We start from the raw sequence: 24,071 nt of genomic DNA, 5'->3' as shown, positions 1-24,071 counted from the left end.
GTCTCGACCGAGTAATTTTAATGACTCAGTAGTGCGATTGGATTATCCTTATCGACGGCTGAGTAAATACTTGTTAACAGAAATATTGAACTTTTTCAAACAAAAAACCGAGAAAATCCAAATCAAAATTGAACGATCAAACCATTTTTTTTCTTATACAATTTTAGTTTAAAATCCTCTCGGTTACGACATGTAGTAAAGTAAAAGTGGGACACCTGTGTATACGTTTTCATTTAATTTAGGAAAAATAAAATCGCAGGGCGTTGCGCTAATTTGTCCAGAATGTAAATAAACTCCAACTGTTTGTAGATGGAAACAGAATAAATTAATAAATTCCAGCATAACAAACAATGCGAATAGAAATTTGTTGTAAGCTGGATTTAATTGTACGAAATCAGAGGTTGAAAATAGTTGGTACATTTGGTAGATTTAAGCGGTGGTATTGTGCTTGTTAACCGGCTGATTTATTGAGGCTTAGATTGCAAGATGATTAATGCGGAAGATATCCTCAAAGCTAAATAGTCAGCTATCAACAGATATCTATTTGCGTTTCAATCAATTACCGTCACGTTGTTCGCTGTAACTTTTATTTCCTCTGAAATTTTCGCATCAGGAATACTCTCTTGTGTAACATTTCGATTATGTGGACAATCGGATCCCAGGATTTAAAGATACATACAACGGAAAGATTAAACTTTTGTCAATAGGACAAACTAATTGAAATGGATTTTTCACCGTTTCAACCTTCAGAAGATCAAAGAAGGGTCTAGACCGATTTAATTATGAGGATAATGAGCCCTCTAATGACTTTTTGCAAACATGTTTATCTGTTGAGCAAACTTTAGATAATTTTATCTGTATTGTATGTTTACGCGGACAGGTATTTTAATATTAATTGCATCTGATTAGACAATAAAGAATCAACTAGTAAATCACTTCTAAGGCACGAGCCAAGAGGTTATAAAAATATCGTTGAAGATAATAAAGGTGAACATGAAAAAGTTTGAGTCGAACACAACGTGACAAGAAGATTAGCTTAAAAGGTTATAAATCATAATGGCATTGAACGGGAAAACGAAGAGAGAACTGGCGAAAATTTTAATAAAAACATATCGAAAAAAAATCCGTGACGTTCTTCAACTTCCGCTAAATATATTCAAGACGTTAAATTCCACAATTTCCATGCAAGAAGTCCCACAAATTCTAAAATATTACTTAATACAACGGCTTAGTGGGATACGTTTCTCGTATAGGAAATGTAAATATAGTGAACGCAAGAGGAGATTTCCTTCCGATGGAATTCTTGATAATAAGCTGTGGTATTAGTGTTTATATTATAGTCATAAGGTATAATAATGCCTCTTTCATTTTCCACCCTTCCGTAGAAATATCGATTTTGAATTATCTCTGAAGCAGTTACCTCTTATTCACTTTGAGGCACTCGAGGTAAAGAGGCAATAATCCTCAATATCTCTGTATTTTCATTAATCGTGACGTGATAAAAATAAAAATTTTGTTACCATCTGACTTAATGATGGCATATAAAGCAGTGTAGCACAATTTATTGCGTTAATGCTGGATTTTTATTGCTAATACCGTTTTACGGTTAAGCTTATTGCTAAACCAATTATATAACATTTAAAGAAACAATCATGGCGTATTTCTATGAGAACGAGCTTCTTTTAACGTCGAGTATTTACCAGAAGACCCTTATTGGGAAATTTTTCTAGCTTCTGACCCCGTCATCCGTCCTGCTTGTAATTCGAGATCGTTTCGAGTCGTCGCGACATATCCATTACTTTTATTTTTAACCCCATTAGGGACAAAACGCACTTCAGTTAGCAAGGTCAAAAAACTGAAAAACCGCTTGATAGTCGTGTGAAAAATTTTATTTATCATTTGCCTTGTTTGATGACTCCTACACCTCCCCACAATTACAATTGTTATTCTTAACGAGCTTGTTCATTGGGTTATAAAAAACTTCAGTATGTTTCATCCCTAAAACCTTTGCAATAATTTCGATGGTTGCGTAATTCAAAAACTTGAACAATTTTTTTGGCAGTTGTTGGAAGTGTTGTAGTATTGTCTTCAATAATAAATCTGTCACGAAATGTATCATTTTTAGTTTTCGTTTTACAGCATCCTTTTGGGGTTTGGTATTGCACTGGATGAAGGATTTGTTTTCCGCGAGCGCTACATTTTCGCCGATGAGTGGGGAAAAAGACTTAAATAAGGTTGCAGTATATGCTATTCTTTTTGAATTTAAACGAGCCTCTTACGTCTTGAGGGTATTTTCGTCTGACGTTCAATTTTTTTTTAAATTTGTATAAGTCAAAAAAGTTTTGTAACAGCATACAATTTAAAATTATGGAGACAAAATTAAAAATGTAACTAACAATAACGGGCAAAATATTCTAAAAATGTAACATTGACTGCTGAAGCTTGGCTTCCGTATTTGCCAAATCAGGTTAGCACTCCATAGATAATAAATGACTGATAAGGAACCCCACACATTACAATCTGGTGCTACACTGAAGATCACGAAATGATGCGTAAAGATTTAATTATAAAGTGCTGACAATAATCAGAGTAATCACAAATAGCGAGTTTGCTCACAAAAATTGATTTTTGAATTTCAGCTCGCTGAAACTTTAGCTTCATGCTGTTGCACTAATAAGACAAAACGTACAATTAACACATGTTGAACGGAGGTAATCTTCATAATTATAATTTATAGGCTACACATTTTATAGGGCTCAAAGGATTACAGTTTCACGAAGTTTTCACCAAGAGCAAACTTCGAAATTTGTCTAACATAATGAACCGCAAATCTGAACATTTCACAAATCGCAACTTCTCAAATAATAATCCTTTCCAGGTGTTTGATCAAAGTGAATTTAATAAATAAAGAAATAAAACAACAATGTATAAGACCCCTAAAGCGCTCATGTAACTCAAAAAATACAAATTAATATAAAAATACAGTCGTTTTTTTTCGCTTTATTATCCAAACTTTTACTGATTGAGAGTCTTTTTAGACCGCCCACGCTCTTGTCATGTAAAGCACTGAACAAATATGTTGGAATAATCGATTATTTACTAAAAAAAATGTTTGCAATTAGACACCTATATCAAAAAGCAGTAAATCAAAAGCTTGGTCGATAGTCTTGACAAAAAAGCGTCTGGGTGGATTTTACATTTTATTATTAGTTGTGTCATTATAAAATAATTATCAAACGTTCACAAATTATTAAAACTACCAGAAAAGTCCCAATTTCTGATGCCGGCAACAAAATTTAATCAGTATATCACTGAAAATTGGATTCGACTGAAGCGTGTAGGAAGTTTGACGAGATGCGACCGTTATTCCAAAATAGATGAAGTGTCAAATTAGATGACAGTGAAATTAACGTTAATATTATGGCGCCCGTGCGACGTCTTCATATGCGAATGAATACACTCTAATAGGGCAATAAGGGGCGATTTCAGGACTCCCAGAAGCTTCATTTATGCCATCCACACGTCCCGATATCATGTTCCAGTGATTGCTTGCAGCGACAATGACAAGCTTGAAAGGTGGCGTGGGTGGTGGAAGCTTTCTTGCGTCTTCTTGTTTCAACGCATTTTATATGATTTGAACAATTTAATTTTACATCAACAGGTCTGAGGGCCTTAGGTGAAGATTGCGAAGGGAGTTTTTTACAGACATAGCTTTGATTATCATTGAAAAGACGATCACTTGAATGGGACACTAAATCCCTCCGACGATTTGGTTTCGAGTAAAAAATTTATTTGCTTCTGCTCTTTTCACCATCTTTCAATTCAGAGTTTTTTCAATCAAAGAATGTACCTACTAGATTTACCAAAAAGGGATAATTCAATGACTTTTAATTCAGGTGATTTTTTACTTGCAATTTAGTCGTTCCTTGGAATTATGCAGCATAAAACTGTGAGGAAACATTACAAAAGTAGTACACTTGATCTACGACCAAAGGGCTAATTGTAATATAATTTTTTAGTAGCGCTTTTTTCATTTCAGAATTTGTATTTTTATTTATCAAACGTAGCAATATAAAACAATAATAATAATTTAATTATTGCCATGTATTTGCTCAAGTGTTTTTTTTTCTCAGGTGGAGTGACCGTCGAGCGCTGTCTTTGTGAGCCGGGGGTGAGGCACACATGTCCTCGGCTGGCGAGTTGCCCCTTGCAGTGGGGCCATGCGTGAGCTAGACGGCCCCACGCTCCGACACCTGACCAAGGACCAACAGCCCCACATTCATGTACACCCCCTGCTCGACGTTAACGGTGAGTTTTCTAATCAAATTGCTGCGTCAAAGACAAACACAACCTTCTACTACTCAAACTGAAGGATTAAACTGTAAACGTCATCGTAAAATCACTGGGAAATTTACGACCAATTAGAGGCGGCAAGTAATGATTACTGAATTTTTATCGCGGCGATTAAAGGGGCGCTCGTATAGGAAAATTTTGGTTTAATTATTCGGATTTCGGTCTAGAAAGCAAAAAGGCATCTCGGAGGGGTCATAAAAGATATTTGCGAAACAGTGCAGACCAAAAGTTATTCAAATCGGAGTTCTCGGCAAACAAAAGGGACGGTGCTCGCAAGAGACAAGTATTATATTGTTCTCTTGACAATTACAAATTAATTACGTACGACTTGACTTAAGGAACTTAATAATACACTGCCGTTCAAAAAAAAACACCTCCACAATTGTTGTGGTGCATGAAAAATCATGAAATCTTTTAAATTGTGTTTAACCAAGGAACATCATCTTAGCAATGAGAAAATAATATTAGTTTTTCGGTTTACTCCAAGCAAACTCAACTAATTAGTGATTTATTAATTTTAAGAGAAAAGAGGAATGAGCCGGAAACATCGCAAAATTTAAAACAAACAATACAATTTATTTTAATATAAACAATCTTTTGAAGTGTTTTGGGTTAAAAAAATTATGCAAAAATTTTCGATTCGATCTAAATAAATCAACTGTCACCGTCCCAATTCAACTTAATTCACTGTTACCACAACCGCAGTAGTAATAAATGTCAGGAATGACATTTATCAGACAAGCAAAGACAGAGTTCAACACACCAGAATAACTTCAACATTTTTTTAATCTTTCAAACATTAAGACTAAAATATGCTATGATCCTGTTTACATCGCTAACATGTCACTCTTAAAAAATTGCATGACAAATGCTGTTGTCAAAAACACTTAATCTGTTTATATTGTTATTCACATTTATTTAAAACGTTTCGTTAAAAATAATTTCAGACAAACACGCCAGGTTTCATGATAATTTTTTCTTTACTTTTAACATTTGAAATGTAATGTCAACATATGGGTAATTGGAAAACAATAGGTTCTCCTTACGGAAGTATCTACAATTAGACTTTTTGTGTCAGTTCATGGTATTATATTTTATTTTCTTATTAACACGAGAAGCGTAATTGCTATCGATCAGTTTGCAAAAATGAACAAAGCAAATATGATGAAAGACATGATTGTACATTGCACGAAATGTTTTCACTTCGGTGTCAACAAACTAACGATCAGACTTTTTTATTTAGGCAGGAATATACTCTAAACTATGGAAAAGTGTACGACAGAAGAATTATACAAAAGAGTGTAGATGCTCAAACAGACAAAAAGACAAGTCTATGTTTCAGAAAAGCAAAACACAATTTATTTTAAAAAATCCCTGCTTAAAATCATCAGTTTATTTGCTGAATAAAATGAATTTGCTTCGAAAACAACTTTTATTTTGTTAATCCATCGAAGCCAGTATTTTCTGAAAATTGAATGGAAATTTTGGTGAAAAATTATAATTTTCGCAATTTAACAACAACCCTTTACACAAACGATATGTACGTACCTACATGCAAAAAATGAATTAATTTTACCTCACCACGCTTTTCCCCGCTATTAATGTAAACTGTCGTATACACCCTTTGAGGCCCTCAACTAATAGCACTATTTAATATCGCTACATCATGCTGAAAATATTTTTACCGAGAAATTTAGTACACACTTAATTGCTTCTTGATTTTATATTATTAATTTTTTTTTCATACTTAACCCAACCGGGTTTTATGTAAAACATTGTAAATGTTGTGGCTTTTGTAGTTATCTGTCGTTGTTTATATTTATATGAAACATGCATGAAAGTATGAAATAATGGCCGAACATTAAAATGTTTGAATATTTATGTAATTTGGTGAATTGTTGGATTTCAGTGTAATCTATTTCGTGTATAATTTCCATTGTTTTGTCGGGTGGGGAAAAATGGATAACGTGGCGAAAACGTTGGTAAAGTTGCGGCAGCAATTTATCTCTAACTCATGCAGGTGCTGAACAAATAAACAAGAACCATTTCGCGGCAAATACATTCGAAAACTAAATTTAAATAAATGTTGAAATTTTCTTCCCGGAATTCCAGGTTACCGGTATTCGGAGCGGCATATTTTCGCTTACCTGTACCATTTATTCATTAGTTTTAATTTAATATGAAGAAAGTTTAGCAACAAGCAAAGCGGTAAATCTCGATTTATAAAAACACCCAAGTAAATAATGACTCAGTGAAATATGCTAGCGAATGTTAACAATTGGCCCTTTTCCATACAACAATGTATCGACCAGAATGTGAGGTCAACCCTTCTTTATCTCCTATTTTTGAAACACTTTTCCATTTCTTAATAAATAACCACGTTTGAACCATCGGGTACAAATCAAAGGCCGTCAGGATAGAGGAGACGCTTCACGTTTTCCGGGCTAGAAATAATTCAAAAACGTCAAGGGGTGAGTCTGAATTTATATGAAACGTCGCAGCAATTTGGAACAGTAGCAGGTGTGAATGCCAGCCGGCGTTCTTTACCTCTCTCTCGTTTCCTCCCGGAAAATTTCTGCAACAACCCGGTCCAGCACAACGTGCCCCCTATGCAAATTTCGACCCACCTGAAAACTAACATTCGAAACTCCACTAGCCTAGTTAAACTTTTTAACTCCCGTTGTGGAATATTTTAAATTCGGGCAGCGTGTCGGTGCAAATGGATGCTCTGCTTTCGAATTAAAATCTTTTTAGTGTGTTCGGCGGCATAGAGCGGATGCTAAGCTAAAAACGTAAATAATAACATAATTTTTGTTAAAATTCAGGCATTTAACTCAACTGATGGAAAATGGGTGAGGACTATAAATTCAACTGTTTTGGCGTAAATTCCATCCTAATAATGATTAATATTACTGGGAAAATTGTCACTGTTTATGTTATTATTATCATAGAAAATAGAATTTTCAGCCATTAATAATACTGTGGTCTAAAATTACCACAAGTTTCAGAAACCATTTCACAAATTGTTCCCAATATAAATCTGTTTACTCAATGACTAAGCAAAAATCACTTTTATAACCAGAAATGAAACTGTAATTTTTATGGAATGATTTGTTAGTGGACCAATAAAACTGCATTTAAAATGTAAAATAGAACGGTTTTATTTCCAGCTTACAAAGTGACTATCAAACATCTACTCTATGAAATGAAATTAAAATCGAAATTTTGCAGCCTTTAAAAATCAAAATTGTACTTTTATATAAAAGCTCACACAAAACTCTCATAGAACCTTGTTTAACCTAAATTCTAAATGGAGTTATAAGTGTCTCAAAACAAAATTGTATACCTACGTTTGTTTTATACCTTTCTCATGTTTTTAGCCAAAGTCTTTGTAAACTCTGTAATTAATCCTGTTAAAATGTTTAGTTTTGATATTCTACATTACTAACGTAAGTAAAATTGCAGCATTTTAGCTTTTTGATTTTATGAAAAGGACTTTTCAAACGTGCAATTTCTTGCAGTAGGTATAAGGTTCAAGTTTTAGTTTTTTATCTTTTACAAAAAGTTGAATTCCCACTTTCAAATAATTCAAGGGTTAATGAAATGACGCCATTCTCAAATTATTATCACTCGGTAATAATCTCCATCTGAATATATTTCATCGTCATGATTTTCGGTTGAACTTGTTGAAAGTTTAATCTTTCGCAGCGGAGATTAGTTAATATCGAGCTCGTCATCACGAACCAGAACTAATTGTAACAATCTCTTCTGTCATTGCATTCATTAAAAATTTGAAGCCATACCGAGTTTGATAACGTAGTTATTCTGCATCACCACGAAAATTCCCTGTTCCGAATCATCTGTAGGTGCAAAAGCTGATGTTGATTGAAGTTGGTAACTTCGTTAGCCGCCATCGGATTCAATCGCCAAATGCTTATCGCGTGTGCACGCAAACTTCCCGATGTTGCTTGTTGCCTCGACGGGATTAGTTTTTTTATTTATTTTGTTCTAAAAGACCTTTATGTCAAGAATATTTGAATGACTGATTGATTTTATTAAAACTGATTTTGCTCGTCATTAATTGTATGCATAGAAATTTTAAAAAATATTTAAATCAGTGACTACTTGCGTTTCCAAACAGGAAAATAAACATAATTAAAATCATTACAAATTGAAATATTCCAATTGTGTTAAAATTTACATTTTGGGGTTTTTCTCTTTGTTACAATACGGATTATAGTTGATTAAGCTGATTAAATTCGGTTCAATCAAAACTGATCGGCGTATTGTGGCCGTTTTGGGGGTGTGTATGAAAATAGGGGAAGAAATGATGGTGAATGAATTCAGGGCACGCCCTTGCGAATTTTCAAGTTAGTCGAGTTAAAGCCGGACCATTCACATTCTGCAGGGCATATCGCAATAACTTGGTAGTCGAGTTAAATTAGTAAAGCTTTGCCTTGATGTTTAGTATTCATGAGACGAGAATCCGACAGGTTTAATACTTAAAACATAAAATATTAACTGCGCTGGAAATGTTGATACGATTTATCAAAAGACATTTTCGGATACACCGTAATTATAAATTTTTCAGTCATTATCGTTAGTGACTTTGTTAAATTTTCATACAGATTAGTTATTTAAATAAACTCGAGTGCTTCATCTTAAAGCAATAAAAGTTTTATGCGGTCCTCGTGATAAACTACTCGTATACCAAAATGAATTTGTAAATTTGCCTGAAGAGCAGAACTATTTTGATAAAATTTATGAGAATCGCAATTAGGATGTAAAAACGTGATTTCTAAAAGGATTTTCATGTCTCTAACTGTCTTACTAATGAACAATAATGAACGAAACAATTTTATGTAAGATTTCTAATGGCTCGGTTTTAATGGAGACTTGTCATTTTTATTATTTATTTGCTACCAAAATTTAATTTGAGTCGAAATTATTTAGTACAATTTAAAATTTTTATTCCTTATTCAGCAACTACCAGACTACCACTTTAATTTTCAACGTACAAATATCTCTAGAGAAAAGCTCAAGTTATCATCCAAATTATTAAAAGGAAATTCCGATAACAAATCGCTGATCTGTCAATTCGTAAATAAGGGTTGTTGTCTTCCCCCAAATCCTTTGTGTATTATCTTTCGTAAAATGTTGTTTTAAGCTTTTGCTAAAACCGACTTCCCGATCCTGAATCCCGAATCGTCCCTCCCCCTCTAGCGCCATTAAAACGTAATAAACAATGAAGGCCCCGTAATGTAAACTAAACGTCCTGGTTGCATATTCATCACGTCGCGGAATGCGAGGGATCCCCCTTCCTGCATTTTGGGCCCGTCCTGCAGAAGTAAACTGGTTCAAGGTCGGCACATTCACGCCCAACGCATCATCCCTTCCGCACCGGGATTTTTTCCTCGACTGATTTACAACCGCTTCGCATTTAATTTGCGATCTTTGTTGCAGAGCTGGAGAAGAGGATTCCTCTCGCAGCGCAGACAAGTTACTGCGCAGAGCTGGAGGAGTTGCAGGAGCTGCTCCACTTCCCTGAAGAGGTTGCTCTGCGCCTGGCCGACACTGAGTATCAACTGTTCTATCAGGTAATTGGACGGTGTTTTGTTACAAATTAACAGAAACTCGAAGTAATTACGAGATTCGGCGGACGTTGTTTGGACTTGCGCCAAGTTTATTCAAGAAACGGAAGTTCAACGATTTGAAAAATTGCACTTTCGTTGCGTCGCTTCCGTAGAGTGAAATAGATGCGACAACTTAATAATATGCAGGCATTTACCAATTTGTAAAACACAAATTTAAACTTCTTGACATTTATTTTTCATTCCGGGAGGAGGACGGGCTGAGCTAACCATGTAAATTGAAAAACATTTCCTTCGGGACTAAATCCACATGGGAACTAATAACAAAAGTTTTAAAATTTTAATAACTAACAAATATCAAATTCTAGATATTTCATTCTTGATGAAATTTTTTAGTAGAACAATATTTCAAAAGCTAAAGTAAAAAAACATCGCATTTAAAAAAAGGATGAATACGATAAAATAAAAAATTACATTTAGGTAAGACATCATTTGAAACAAAAGGATATAAAAATTTTGTTCATTTATACCAACATGTAAATATCTATTTCTTTTATTAATATTAAAAAATTTTTAAATAATTTAAGGTCAAGCTTGACTATAGAAACTTCTCACAAAAGAGGTGCGTATTATTAGAGCCTCAAATTCAATTTTAATATTCGCTACGTAATATATAAATTATCAAAATTTAGATACGGATCATATCAATTAATTCCCCTGTGTGAAGGCACCCCATACCGGTCCTGGACAGCGCCACAGAAGTATTAATTTAGTGATAAAGTGGAAAACTCAAACAGAATTACAGAATTATTTTTTGGCTACCAAAAACATATAAATACATAATCGGATACTTGCCAAAAAAATTTTATTGATATTTTAGATAATTTATTAAAAGTCACAGTTTTGAAAAGAATTTTATACAGATAAAATATTTTGTTGTTTGGTGTGACACGGATTAAGGCCTTTCCCTATTGTTACATGAATCTGTAATAAAGGTCAATGACGCCCTTGGGTCTGAAATTTATTAGGACGGTGCTATTACTTTCGGTAGATTTATGACGTCAATTACTTTATTTAAAAATGTGGAGACTCTGCTGTCCCTATACAAATTCAAATGCACCAGAAATTTTATTTGAAATTGTGCTAAAAATTCAATTGAAGCACATGCAAACCAGTGCAATCGCTGTTGGAAATTGGACCACAGATGTTTCTCCAAATCTCTTCAATAACTTGAGCTATTAAAGAAGGAACAAGATTTTGAAAGCTACATTCAGTATAATGTCACTTTCAAAGTTATCACATTCTATTTTTAATTCACATATTTTGACTTTAAACTGCTTTTAGGGCCCATGACCAGAATGAAATTTTTACTATATTACTTTTAACTTTACTAAGGCTCGTATCATTCAGCTAAACTACTTATTTTACATGTACATTACTTCAGATTTTCCCGATTAATGTTTACTACGCTTTAGGAATAAGAGATTACAATGTATTTAAATTATACTTTGTGCGAAAATATTCTGTACTCAGAGCAAATAATTTCGCTTCAAAGCGTCAAATCGGAGATAACGAATCAAGTGTAAATTGCAATAAAATTAAAAGTATTTTATTTTTCAGACTTGTGTCTTATTATTTTAATCTTTTGTTTTAAATTTAACGATTTACGTTTATTTATCTATGTTTGCTCCTATGCGATCTTTACAAATGTCTTCCTTCTGTCCTACTAATTGAGTAAACAAGGAAACGTAGTAAACTTTAAATATTTAAAATTTAAAATTTATTTTTAAATATTTTAAAATCCTTTTAACCGGTTCATTCGCAAATCTTTGTTTACATTGGTACTACTTGCTATATTACAATGGAAATGTTTCAATCAATCTTGATTTTAACGCTCAGTTTCCTTTGGTACACTTCAAATTTGCGTATTTGCTTTGTAAATCCTATGTGTTACGAATTCTAAACAGAGGCGTACTCTAGAATGAATTTTAAGACGAAAAAAACTGTAATACATATCCGAAATGTTAGTTCACCTGATTGCATGAACAGATGCTGCCATAAAAATTGCAAAATAAAATAAACAACCGTTTAATAGCGACCATAATTTATGATTCAACTTTAATAATATACTGAAATGACTGACGGCAAACTTCTAATGAATAGAATTGATTTATTAAATACATATAATTTTTCAGGTTCCACCAATCGATTACTTACGGCAGGTGACCTTGGACCTTGGGGGAGCCACGGGCACGTCATCCGAAAGCCTCCCTGGAAACTCCTCTACGAGGTCTTCTGTAGCCACTCTCATCAAACGTTTCAACGAGGTAAAAATCAATTCTAATCAAAGAATTCTATCCCCTTTTCTGCCCTTCTAACCTAAAGGGCTTTTGATCCGGTTTTGATTTTTTTCTAAACATAAACAAAGGAAAGTTTTAATGCATTCCTCTATAGAAAATGACCGAATTGAAACTTTTAATTAAATTTTTGGATTGTTGTGAATGTAAATTAGAGTTTTTTTGTCGAAATTTGCTTATTTCTCAACAGTTTCGTACAAAACCCTCCTCACATATAAAATGGAATTCCTTTTGTAGAAACGAGCTCAGACCACCCCTAATCACATTTTGTCTCTACCCAACTAGAAATTTTTTCGGTGAATGTATTAAAAGATAGATTCGATAATAAAATGTCAGTTTGTTTAGGAGTTGAAACCCTTAAAAACCATCGTGAAACAGACCTGTTTACGAGAGCTTAACTTTCGTTTCAGGCGCTTTTCCACTACTTTCTCAGACTCGTTTTTTACTCTTCGCACCTAAAGTAGAGAGACCTAATGACAGCCAATATCCTCGAAATTGAGTTATATTTTAACTTCGCTTTGTCTTGTCTTCGATAAAGTTCATTTCAGTCCAACCAAGTGCCATTTAGTCACAATTTTCACTTTTTCTATCACACTTTACTGTTCCAGAAGATAAACCTTTCAATTAATTGTAGATTAACAAAATTACTTTAACTCGATTATATCAAGTGCTTTATTTCGAGAAGCAGAGCAGTTAGGTTTATTTGATTGCACTTTTACGCCACAGAACGTGAGGCAGTAGAGGAGTGAGTCGCAAAGCGGATAAATCCTTGCACTCGAGTTTGCCTTGACAGCAATGTTTGTTCTTTGTATGATTATTGCATCTGACGGATGTTGGTTACAATAAAATTACGACTAAACCTACATATGGAGATTTTAGTCGAGCACCAGCTTTGAAGTCAGAAACTCTTTCAATAAACCAAGCAAAAAATAAGATAAATATGAATTTTTTACATTGAATCAAGATAATTTCTTACCTAAAGTCGGTTCTTTTTTTAAATGGAAATGCCAAACAGACTTAACGTTGGCACCACTAGTAAATTCATTCATGGTAATTTTAATAAAGGAAGTTGTCAGTTCCGTCAACACAAAAAATCGTCTAAGAAAATTTAGAGATGAAACACCAAAAAAGAAACAAATTCGGTACCGGTAACAGTTTTTAGAAATTTGGAAACGAATAGTTTGCAAGCAGGAAGTTAGAAAAAGGGCCACGCAATTTGTAATGCAGGTTTGCTAAACATTCTTAATTTTTAGCAAGAAATTGACAAGAATACAAAATACACATGAATGAGAAAGAACCTCGGAAAGAACAGTGTCTTGTGCATCGTTTTTGAGGAACGAGTTATAAAAGTAACAATTTTGAAACTAAAGCTGAAGAAGAATTTATAAAATGCATCAACTTTGAGCTCATTTCAATAAATTACACAAAATTTATTGGCGATCTTCATAAACCGTGCTTGTATCTTTGGCTAAATAACTTTTTTCTGTGTATACATCCTTTTTCTTCAAAGTTTTTGTAGCAAGAACCCCATTTTTGTCCACAACACTGTACTTACTTGCGGTGTGCTTCTATGAAAATTATTAGCACTGAATTCTGGCTTTAGACCTTAGGTAATGATGTCTGTCCTCAGGTATTTAATTATAGCGTTTTTAAAGAGCAAACAGGCACACAAGATTCATAAAATTCAAAATTTTGACAACGTTTCAATTTGAACACATAACCATAATTTTTTAACAAAATTTCTAGGGACTAAACAAAGAGCAAACAAAATTTGTGACTATGGAGACAAGCTGCTACCAATTTTTTCATCAAAATTTTGACTTGGTAATTTCCATTAAAAAAAACAAACTTTATATAAAGTCTGTTTTTTTTTTAATGGAAATGCCAAACAGTCTTAACGTTGGCATCACTAGTAAATTCATTCATGGTAATTTTAATAAAGGAAGTTGGCAGTTCCGATTTTTTGAATTAATTTGAAAACAATGTCATTAAACGTCAATACAAAAAAAAATCGTCTAAGAAAATTTAGAGGCGAAACACCAAAAAAAGAAACAAATTCGGTACACTAACAGTTTTTCGAAATTTGGAAACGAATAGTTCGCAAGCAGGAAGTTAGAAAAAGGGCCCGTTAAAACGTAGACGCAATTTGTAATGCAGGTTTGCTAAATATTTCTAATTGAAATCGACAAGAACACAAAATAAACATAAATGAGAAAGAACCTCGGAAAGAACGCAATTAAATTAGTGTCTTGTGCATCGTTTTTTGAGGAATGAGTTAAAAAAGTAATAATTTTGAAACTAAAGCTGAAGAGGAATTTATAAAATGCATCAACTTTGAGCTCATTTCAATAAATTACACAAAATTTATTGCCAATCATCATAATACCTACTTGTATCTTTGGCTAAATAACTTTTTTCTGTTTATTCATCATTTTTCTTCAAAGTTTTTGTAGCAAGAATCTCATTTTTGTCCACAACATTGTACTTACTTGCGGTGTGTTTCTGTCAAAACTATTAGCACTGAATTCTGTCTTTAGACCTTAGGTAATGATGTCTGTCCTCAGGTATTCAATTAAAGCGCTTTCAAAGAGGAAACAGGCACACCAGATTCATAAAAGTCAAAAAAAAACACATAACCATAATTATTTAACAAAATTTCTAGGGACAAAAATAAAGAGCAAACAAAATTTGTGGCTAAGGAGACAAGTTGCTACCAATTTTTTCACCAAAATTTTGACTTGGTATCTCCATTAAAAAAAAAAACAGACTTTAGTTTATTTAAAGTTTTAAGATATGCTTTTCAGCAATTAGAGTTATCTTTTCGACTTCTTGTTGGTACTGAATATAACATTTTGAATGCATTAGGTTAGCGCGTGGGTGACGCAGCTGATAATCTCTCAGCCCACGCACGATGCTCGTCGAGCCGTTCTCTCGTGCGTCCTCAGAGTGGCGTTATCCTGCTGGAACATCGGCAACTTCAATGGAGCCATGGAGATTATTGCCGGCCTCAAGTAAGTCCCTCCATACTAATCCCGGTTTTCAGGTCCGGGCTGACGAGTTGTGCTACTTGTGCAAAGCCCAAATCACCACCCATTATCGACATGTTATGTATTTTATATCCGATCTGAAAGCGTCCCGATACCGAAAGCTTGTGCTTCCGGTGCACGTTGAGAATTTCAATTCGTTGTCGTCTCTCACGACGGCCTGCTTTCATTAGTAATACGATCATCCTCGTAAAAACACGGACGAAATTGAGAATAAAACTGCCATATTGATTTTAGATTATGCCAAGGAAATTTCTTATAATTCATCTGTCGCATTTTAATTACAACGAATTTTCTAAATCTTTTAGGCTTTTAATTCGGTGTGTAATTTTAAAAATTAAAGACTACGTTGTTTAATCAATTTGTATTCTATTTGCATTTATTTGTTTTACAACGTTGTAAACATCAATTTTGTTATTATCTCTCCATCAGACAGAATTACTTGTTTTTCTCAAACGAAAGAAATAAATTTACTCAATTTTCCACATCCATGCATAGGGTAAAACAGGGTGTAAATCGATGCATGTGGCGTTAGTTGATGATCTTGTATATGTTTTTTTTACAATTATTTAGTAAAGGGACAAAAATTTTGCCAATAAAGGCCACAAATAACATTGAACAGAGTTACAATTTAGGATACAGCTTCCTTGTTTCCTCTTTTAATAGCCTATAGCAAAAAAACTTGGAAAAGTATTTTTCCAACAAAAATAAATAGAGTCAAAGTGCAAACTTTAAACCCTCATAACTTCGAAATTTTTATAGATATTTTTTCCATTTTCCTGGTATCTTACCTTATATGGCATTTTTCTCTGGGGCGCTAGTTCTGGCGCATCCTGTATAATAATAATTAATAATAATAAAGCGGTTTTATTGAATTGTATGTATACAAGTAAATACAACTCGGGAGGCGAAGTCTAACAACTGCTATTCATAACGTAACCCCTAAACAAAACAAAAAAAAGAAAAATGAAAAATTGCATTACAGTTTAACTAAAATTAAGAAAAACTAATTAAGTAGAAATGACAGCAATTAAAACAATAAGAAAATAACAAAAAGCAAAAGTAAAAAACTAGAAGTTCAAAAAATGTATTTTTATCTTTTTGCGAAAATTGTTCACTCAAAGTTTTTCTTTAAACAAATGAGAAGAATTATGTATTGTAAGAGAGAGATCTTTTAAATATTGCTGTTTTAAACTTTGGTAATGACAGGTCAGCAATATTACGAACAGAAACTTGATGACAACTTTTTCTCGAATGAAATATTTCACGGAGAGAGGGTGGTGTAGCAGTAATAAACATTTTATATATGAACACTGACAAGAAATAATTGTATATTTAGTCTACCGGTAGCCAACCAAGTTCTTTTATTTTTTGAGATACATGGTCAAATTTTCTTAATTTGTAAATAAAACAAGATCACGAATTATGTATGTTTTGTAATTTATATTTAGATTGATAATCTAAACATGAATGATGGACCATAATTAAGGTTGGAAAGCACCAATGACTCGCATAGTTTTTTTCGAAGTTTAAAATTCAAAATGTGATAATTGGAATATAACATTTTTAATGCAATGTAAGACCTCTTTACAATCAAGTTGACATGTTCTCTAAATCGTAATTCCGTATCCATTATAATTCCAAGATTTTTTACACTGTTTGAGATACCTATTTCCATATTACCAATTTTGAGATTAATTTCCGAGTTGTTTTTTTTATTTCTTGTGGAAATGCAAATTGATGAACATTTACTCGAATTTAAATTTAAACCAATGCTTTTAGTCAATAAGAAAATTTCATTTAGACTTTGATTAATAAAGTTGCAAGCTCGTTCTACATCGTCAGGATCAAAATGATAGTACAACTGTGTATCATCTGCAAAGGCATAGATGTTAACTTAACAGATTTTCCTTATTCTAATTTTTCTGCGCTCTATATATATCGTTGGTAGTACTACAAAAGTTACAAAAGTACTACAAGATATTTAGTTTGATCTACTGTTTATTAGAAATTTGCTAAAAGGCGACGTTGTGACGAATGTAGTTTAGAGTTCGGTTATAGTAGAACCTGTATTCACAAAGCAATTGCCACATCTCGGAATTTCTTGCAACCTAAACTGCAAAAAATAAAAAAAATTGATATATTTAGAACTAAAAAAACTTTATGTTCCATATAAACTGATTTTTGCTTATAATAATAAAATAATATCAAAACACGTCAGTGCCTCGTAAAATTTCTGGCATAAATCTGATTTAAAAAAAATTATTAACGTAATATAAACTAACATAATAGGAAAACTGGTCTTTTTGGTTGCAATTTATTTATTAGCATAAGACAAAGCTTCAATATTTTGATCTTGTTATTTATTAGTAGCAGAAATTGATCATAAATAAACCCCCAGTGCAATCAAAACAGTGTCTAATCGTAATTTATCATCTATCTGTTGTCATATCAGTCAGTGTTCGATGATAACGATGAAGGACGCCTGGCGTTTGATCATCATATTCATATAAATATTTTCGGATGTGTTGTTTGCCATTTATTAATTATTTTCGTAAAATAATACAAAAATAATCACAAAATGTATACATTTGTCGATCATTTAATACATAGTATAACAAAATCGAGATTTTGGTTAAAAAAAGCATTACGAGGATGTCACAAATTTTCGAGGGAATTTCTTTGACGCTTGCCGTTAAAGCATTGAAAAATGAAAGAACAATAAAACGTGTCCTTTACCAGCTGGTTCGTATTTGGCACAAAATAGCGTCAAAGAGCGAATTAATCATTTCGAATGTCGTGGTTGTGAAAGTCTAAGTTATATTTACGCAACGAAAAGGTTGTATAAACTGACCTGAAGACATCAAGTCCCCTTGAGTATCTTGATAATATTGTTGAAAATACAATAGCACAGATTACCTCAGGTTATTACAATAAATCTAACCACAACTCAACACTAAATTATTCTAGACATTTCAGAGCTAAATCCCGCTTCTGGTTGTTTCATTGTTGTGTAGAGATGTAGGTAAACTGCAATATGCGCTATTGCAGCGATGTATTGTTTTATATTACAATAGATCGAACCTTCATATTCATGTTTGATAAGTGAAAAAATAAAAAATTCCAGATGATTAAAATCTCATAACTAGGGAAAACCTCGGCGTTTGTATTTTAAAATCGAATTAATTATAAATCTTAAGGGAAGGTTTATTAAATTGCGAACAACTACCTGTGTCAATTAGCTACCCGTCTCATCGATAATTAAATAATTTCGGTTATTGTTATCAATTTAATGCTGCATAATTCAATTATCTGGGGTGGCTTTTGTTATCATGTTCCTATTACCTACGAAATACAATTTCCCTTCTACAATCTGTTCTTACGAATGTGATCGATACATTCTGTTGTGATGCTACAACATACATGAAAATGATTTCTATTCATGTTAACAAGAGAAATTCTATTTCGACGTAACGTTCAACAGAGCATGAATTTTACTTTTCATATTGCCCAGACCTCAACGATGAGAGCTTAAGGTGATTTTTTGTATTTCAACGAAACGAATGTCCACACATATGCCAGGCAGTTTTTAAAAACAGAAAATGTGTCGTAGAAGAGGAAAATTTATCTCTTGTTTTACAATGGAAATTTTAAAATACAATTAGGTACATATTACAGACTAGCTGTTGCCCGCGGCTTCGCTCGCGTGGTAGTTTGACATCCACAACTATTTCAAAACGCAGAAGGGATAAGAAACTTACTAACAAAATATAGCAACACATAATTTATTATGAACTTCGTAGTAAAAATAAAAAGTCCGTCTTTTATAACTTATTTAAAAACCGTAAAATTTTAAGTCTTATTTCATGGATATTACTTAACAATGACAAATTTTGATACAAATTTTCATTCCATGTTTAACTGTAACACACATTTATACAAACTTTCATCCCTTGTTTGACCCCTTAAGGATAGAATTCTCCAAAATCTTGAAACACGTGCTATTTTGTTTTTAACTGAACAACCAAATACCAATTTTCATAGATCTAACTTGAAAAAAACACGGATATTTTACGAAGTTTTACCCTTGTTCAACCCCCTTGAGGGTGAAATTTCCAAAAATCCTGAAACACGTATTACTTGATTTTTAATCGAAAGCCTAAATACAAATTTTCAAGGATTTAACTTTATAAATGACATATTTTAATACAAATTGTCATCCCTGTTCAACCCCCTTGAGGGTGAAATTTTCAAAAATCCTAAAACTCATGTTTCTTCATTTTTAACCGAAAGCCCAAATCCCAATTTTCATAAATATAACTTCAAAAATGACGAATTTATAAATATTTATACAAATTTTCATCCCTTGTTTGACCCCTTTGGGGATGAAATTTTCCAACATCCTAAAACACGTGTTTTTTTGTTTTTAACTGAGAGCCCAAATACCAATTTTCATGAATTTAACTTTAAAAAAAATACAAATATTTTACCACTTTTTACCCTTGTTCAACCCCATTGGGGTGAAATTTCCAAAAATGGTAAAATACGTATTTTTTATTTTTAGCCGAAATCCTAAATACCAATTTTCATGGCTATAGCTTTAAAACTTCGAATTCACCACTCCATTTAACCCCCTTAGGGGTTGATTTTCCAAAAATCCTTTCTTATTGGATGTCTACGTTATAAAAGGTATCTACTGTGAAAATTTGAAATTTCTGCCTCCAGCGGTTTAGGCTGTGGGTTGATAGGTCAGTCAGGACAAGCCTCTTAATATACCAGGTGAATAAAAAGTATGGAACCAAGCGTTTTTTTCGTAAACTAAGCACTTTACAAGAAAATAATTAGTGTAGCGTAAAGTAGAATTAAAATGTGACCTTTTATCAAGAATAACATTTTTCGAAATTTCTTTTAGTTTTCGAGTTCTGGAAACAATTTTTTTTTTTAATGGCAACCCACTATGGTAATTTTTTTAATTAAAGATTATGATCTAAAAATGACCTCTAATTAAACAGAATTGTTTTCTAGTCAGTACTTTTTTTTTAATAAATTGTTAAAGTTGCGTTCCGAGCCCATCACGAAGATTTTCCGAACTTGAACGAGGGAGTCGTTTCAAGACTTTGGTCGTTGGAGAGCCCGGTTTTTGGTGCAGGTGCTTTGGGGTGGTTCCGGATGGATCAAAAAATGTAAAAACAAATCATTTTCTTCTATTTTTAGTCCATTCGAAACCACCCCAAAGCACCTGCACAGAAATCAGTGCTCTCCCATGATGAAAAGCATGAAACAACCACTTCGGTTAAGTTCGGAAAATCTTCGTAATGAGTTCGGAACGCAACTTTAACAATTAATAAAAAAAAGTAGTGGCTAAAAAAACAATTTTATTTAATTAAAGGTCATTTTTAGATCATAATCTCGAAAACTAAAAAAAATTTCGAAAAATGTTATTCTTGATAAATGGTCACATTTTAATTGTACTTTACGCTACACTAATTATTTTTTTCGTAAAATGCATAGTTTACGAAAAAAACGCTTGGTTCCATACTTTTTATTCACCTGGTATATAGATTACAGTTATAGTTACCTACTATTTGCAGGACCATATACATTTTTTAATGAAACTTCTTTCAATATTTATATAAAAAAAATTGTTTTCTACCTGGTAAGGAGATGACTAGTTAGTGCCACTGTTGGAAACTTCTTTACAACTCATTTAACAGAAAGAAGAAAGCTAAGGACAGGTGAAAGAAAAACCAAAACAACTTTTCGAACTTTGTTTTATTTACAACAGTTTACACATTATGTAGAGAGAGTGTTTTCATCTTAGAAAATTGTCAAAATTACTTGAAAAACATGTTATTTCTTTAAGAGTTGTTGAGAATCGTTATTTCTCTATTAGTTTAAAATTACAAATGTAAATTTTTTTCTGAAATGAGTGAAATGTCACGTTTTTCATCGTTTAAAATCCTTGCGTGTTGGTTTCAAGAATCGTTCACGCTCCACCATAAACCATTAATCCGTTATTACCTCACGCCTTTGCGACACCCTGTCGTGAATAAATCGAGCTTTTGCAAAGATCGTTCGGTGCTCAAGCCGCTATTAATGTCATTCTGTGTAATAAGAAGAGTATCAGGCGATTCGTGACGCAAGAGTAGGGGTTTCTTTCGGCCTCCAGCGGATAATAAAGAGTTGTAGGCCGGCGGAAACTACTTGCTTTTACGTTGCACAAGCTTCGCTGCGGCTTAAACGAAATAATGCGTTTCTTCGTTCTAAAAGCGTCGAATTGTAGACACGAGTTTTCTGCCCCAGGTCCAATAAACTCAAGCCGTTCTGGCTGTCCATTACGGAGAAAGAGACGTTGCCGGTGTTGGACTTCCTATCGGCGGCGCTCCTCTCTGCGGAATATGATCGTGCCTTAAGCAGGGCCTTGGCCATGGCCGAATGTCCGGTGGTGCCGTTCTTTGGGGCCTTCCTCAGAGAACTGAGGGAGATTCTGGCGTCGGGACCCCCAGGACACGATCCTGCTGCAGGCTCGGAAACCATGCCGCCGCCGAAACCGCCAAAGGCTGACGCGCGGAGAGATCGGGACCAACAGCTACAGCAAAGACAAGTGGTAGGTGAGAAGAAGCGACATTTTGTTCCTCTAATTCGAATTTTGAAAGTCGGTCTGTGACTTGTCGTATTTCTCCAGTTCATATCAGATTACAATGGAGAAGACCATCATTTTACAAGAATCGGTCCTGGTGGACTCATCAACTTGGAAAAAATATATCGAACACAAGCCGTAATGGACCACATTTCCCTCTGTCATCAACATTATCATACCCGCAATCGTCTTTCACCTACTGTTAGTCTCATCGAATATCTTAAGTAAGTGTCTTTGAATTTCGTGCAACAAATAATATTGTGTTGATAAAGCGATCTTCAAGTGAGCAAGACATTATAAGGAGTTTTTGATTTTTCAGGTCGACGACTGTAAATGAACAGCGCGTTTTAGCAGCTGCTCCCCCACAAAGAACTGAACTAGACGCTGAATATGACTGTGATGTTGATGACTATCATCCTGTACAACCGCTCGTTCACGATCACGGTGTTAGTTTCGTTTGTCTATCGTCTCCACTTACGAAAATTGACCAACATGTCATGCAGGTAATTTTGTATTACATAAAATTAAATTGGTCGGAAAAAATGTTATGCAAGATGAGGTCTGATGAAAAACAAAATTTAAATTTTAATTATTAAAAAACATAAAAATTGACAAACATCATCACATTGTTCGTTTTTGTTTTACCTAACAGATATCTCATCAGTCCTTTGAGAAACAAATATTTTTACATGTTTTTACCGCATTACTCTAATTTAACGGAAAGTGTCGTTTTTGAGTTTGGGTATCAAAGATCATGGCTTCATTCTGAATGAAATTTATTTCTGTAAGAACGATAAAAAACTACTTACCCAAATAACCCATTACAAATCTTGAAAACTCATTTATTTTATTTGGTTAGAGAAAAATGAGAAAACCGATTCACAATTAATAAACTATATTTTTTTCTCCTTTTTATCTAGTGTACAGTTGCGGAATTAAAATTTCAGGCAATATTGTCATTTTCATAATGTAAACTCTAAAACAACCTTTACATTAATAACCTCATTTTTTACTCTTGTCATGTTATGTCATTTTGACTTATTTACTTATAAAAATAGTGATTTGTGGCATAATAACGGGTAGGTAGCAGATCAAAGCGATGATTTAATTACACTTAGTTCAATTAATAAATTTCCTAAGACATTTAATAACCAATTGTAACAACAAAAAAATAAGTTTAATTGTCAAATGTCAGTCATGATGACAGTAAAAGGTAGTTTTAGCAGTGAACTTTTTAAAGTGACAGAAAAATACTGCCCGAAATTTTAATTCCGCAACTGTACATGTGGTAATTTAATTTTGTTGTGAAACTCCCTGCATGCACAAAAACTGATATCAGAAAGCAACAAACTGTAAGCATTTTTTTTTCGGGAAGTTCACCTTTATAGTTCAATTTAATTTTATTAATTTATTACACATAATTAATGTTTGATAAGCGATTCTGTTTAGAATGCAAAAATACACAAATCTATGTATTACCAACAATATCCATTGGTTTTATTTCATTTGCATTTATTTTTAAATATTGTTTCCACAAAAAATAGTTGTTAAAAATTACTTTTCTTTGTTATTTATAAAATATGATTTATATTTTTACGAGAAATTATTGTACCAATATTGAAGAGAGAAAAAACATTGAAATTTATTTTCTCATATTGTTTTATTTAACTATAACTCAAGTTAGTTAATGTGTTTATCTCACTCTAATAATTCATTCAATCAAAGTTTGTACCTACTGAAATTTTGCCAAGCACGTGCGCATATGAAAGCAATTTAGGTACATATTAAGAAATTGCTATTTAAAAAAAACAATACGGTCTAAATTTTTCACACGCCCACTATTGCATAAGCAATATCCAACCCACAAACAAAACACTATTATTAACTAATCGATTTCAAATGCAAGCAATTTTACCATTTTGCAAAGGATGCAAGATTTTTATTTACTACTTGTTTTATTTAAACAACCACATAAAATTTTATTTTTATAATTTTATTCTTTATTTATAAACTGAATATTTTTTAAAAACATTAATTAAGTATCCAACAGTTTATTATTTATTTATTTAAAACACGCATAGTTGAA

General features: G+C 32.9%; 1 protein-coding gene across 7 annotated transcripts in view; it reads left to right on the top strand.

Moving 5' to 3' along the window:
- LOC123007223 (1-phosphatidylinositol 4,5-bisphosphate phosphodiesterase epsilon-1-like) overlaps nt 1–24,071 on the top strand; it is a 79,316-nt gene that overhangs the window by 47,590 nt on the left and 7,655 nt on the right. For 6 of the 7 annotated variants that reach the window (XM_044402396.1, XM_044402393.1, XM_044402395.1 and 3 more), the window contains 7 exons: nt 4,134–4,308; nt 9,817–9,950; nt 12,140–12,271; nt 15,167–15,312; nt 21,649–21,952; nt 22,031–22,209; nt 22,305–22,488. In XM_044402396.1, coding sequence (XP_044258331.1) covers nt 4,221–4,308; nt 9,817–9,950; nt 12,140–12,271; nt 15,167–15,312; nt 21,649–21,952; nt 22,031–22,209; nt 22,305–22,488 — 1,167 coding nt within the window. In that variant the 5' untranslated portion in view covers nt 4,134–4,220. Of the gene's footprint in view, nt 1–4,133; nt 4,309–9,816; nt 9,951–12,139; nt 12,272–15,166; nt 15,313–21,648; nt 21,957–22,030; nt 22,210–22,304; nt 22,489–24,071 lie in introns of those variants that run through there. The other variant, XM_044402397.1, reaches the window with a different exon arrangement.

Source organism: Tribolium madens, unplaced genomic scaffold (assembly GCF_015345945.1).
Source record: "Tribolium madens isolate multiple individuals breed KSU strain unplaced genomic scaffold, Tmad_KSU_1.1 Scaffold_3;HRSCAF=73;Tcas5.2_LG2, whole genome shotgun sequence".
NCBI lineage: Eukaryota > Metazoa > Arthropoda > Insecta > Coleoptera > Tenebrionidae > Tribolium > Tribolium madens.
The sequence above is the reverse complement of the archived record's forward strand: the minus strand, read 5'-3'. Positions and strand labels throughout refer to the sequence as shown.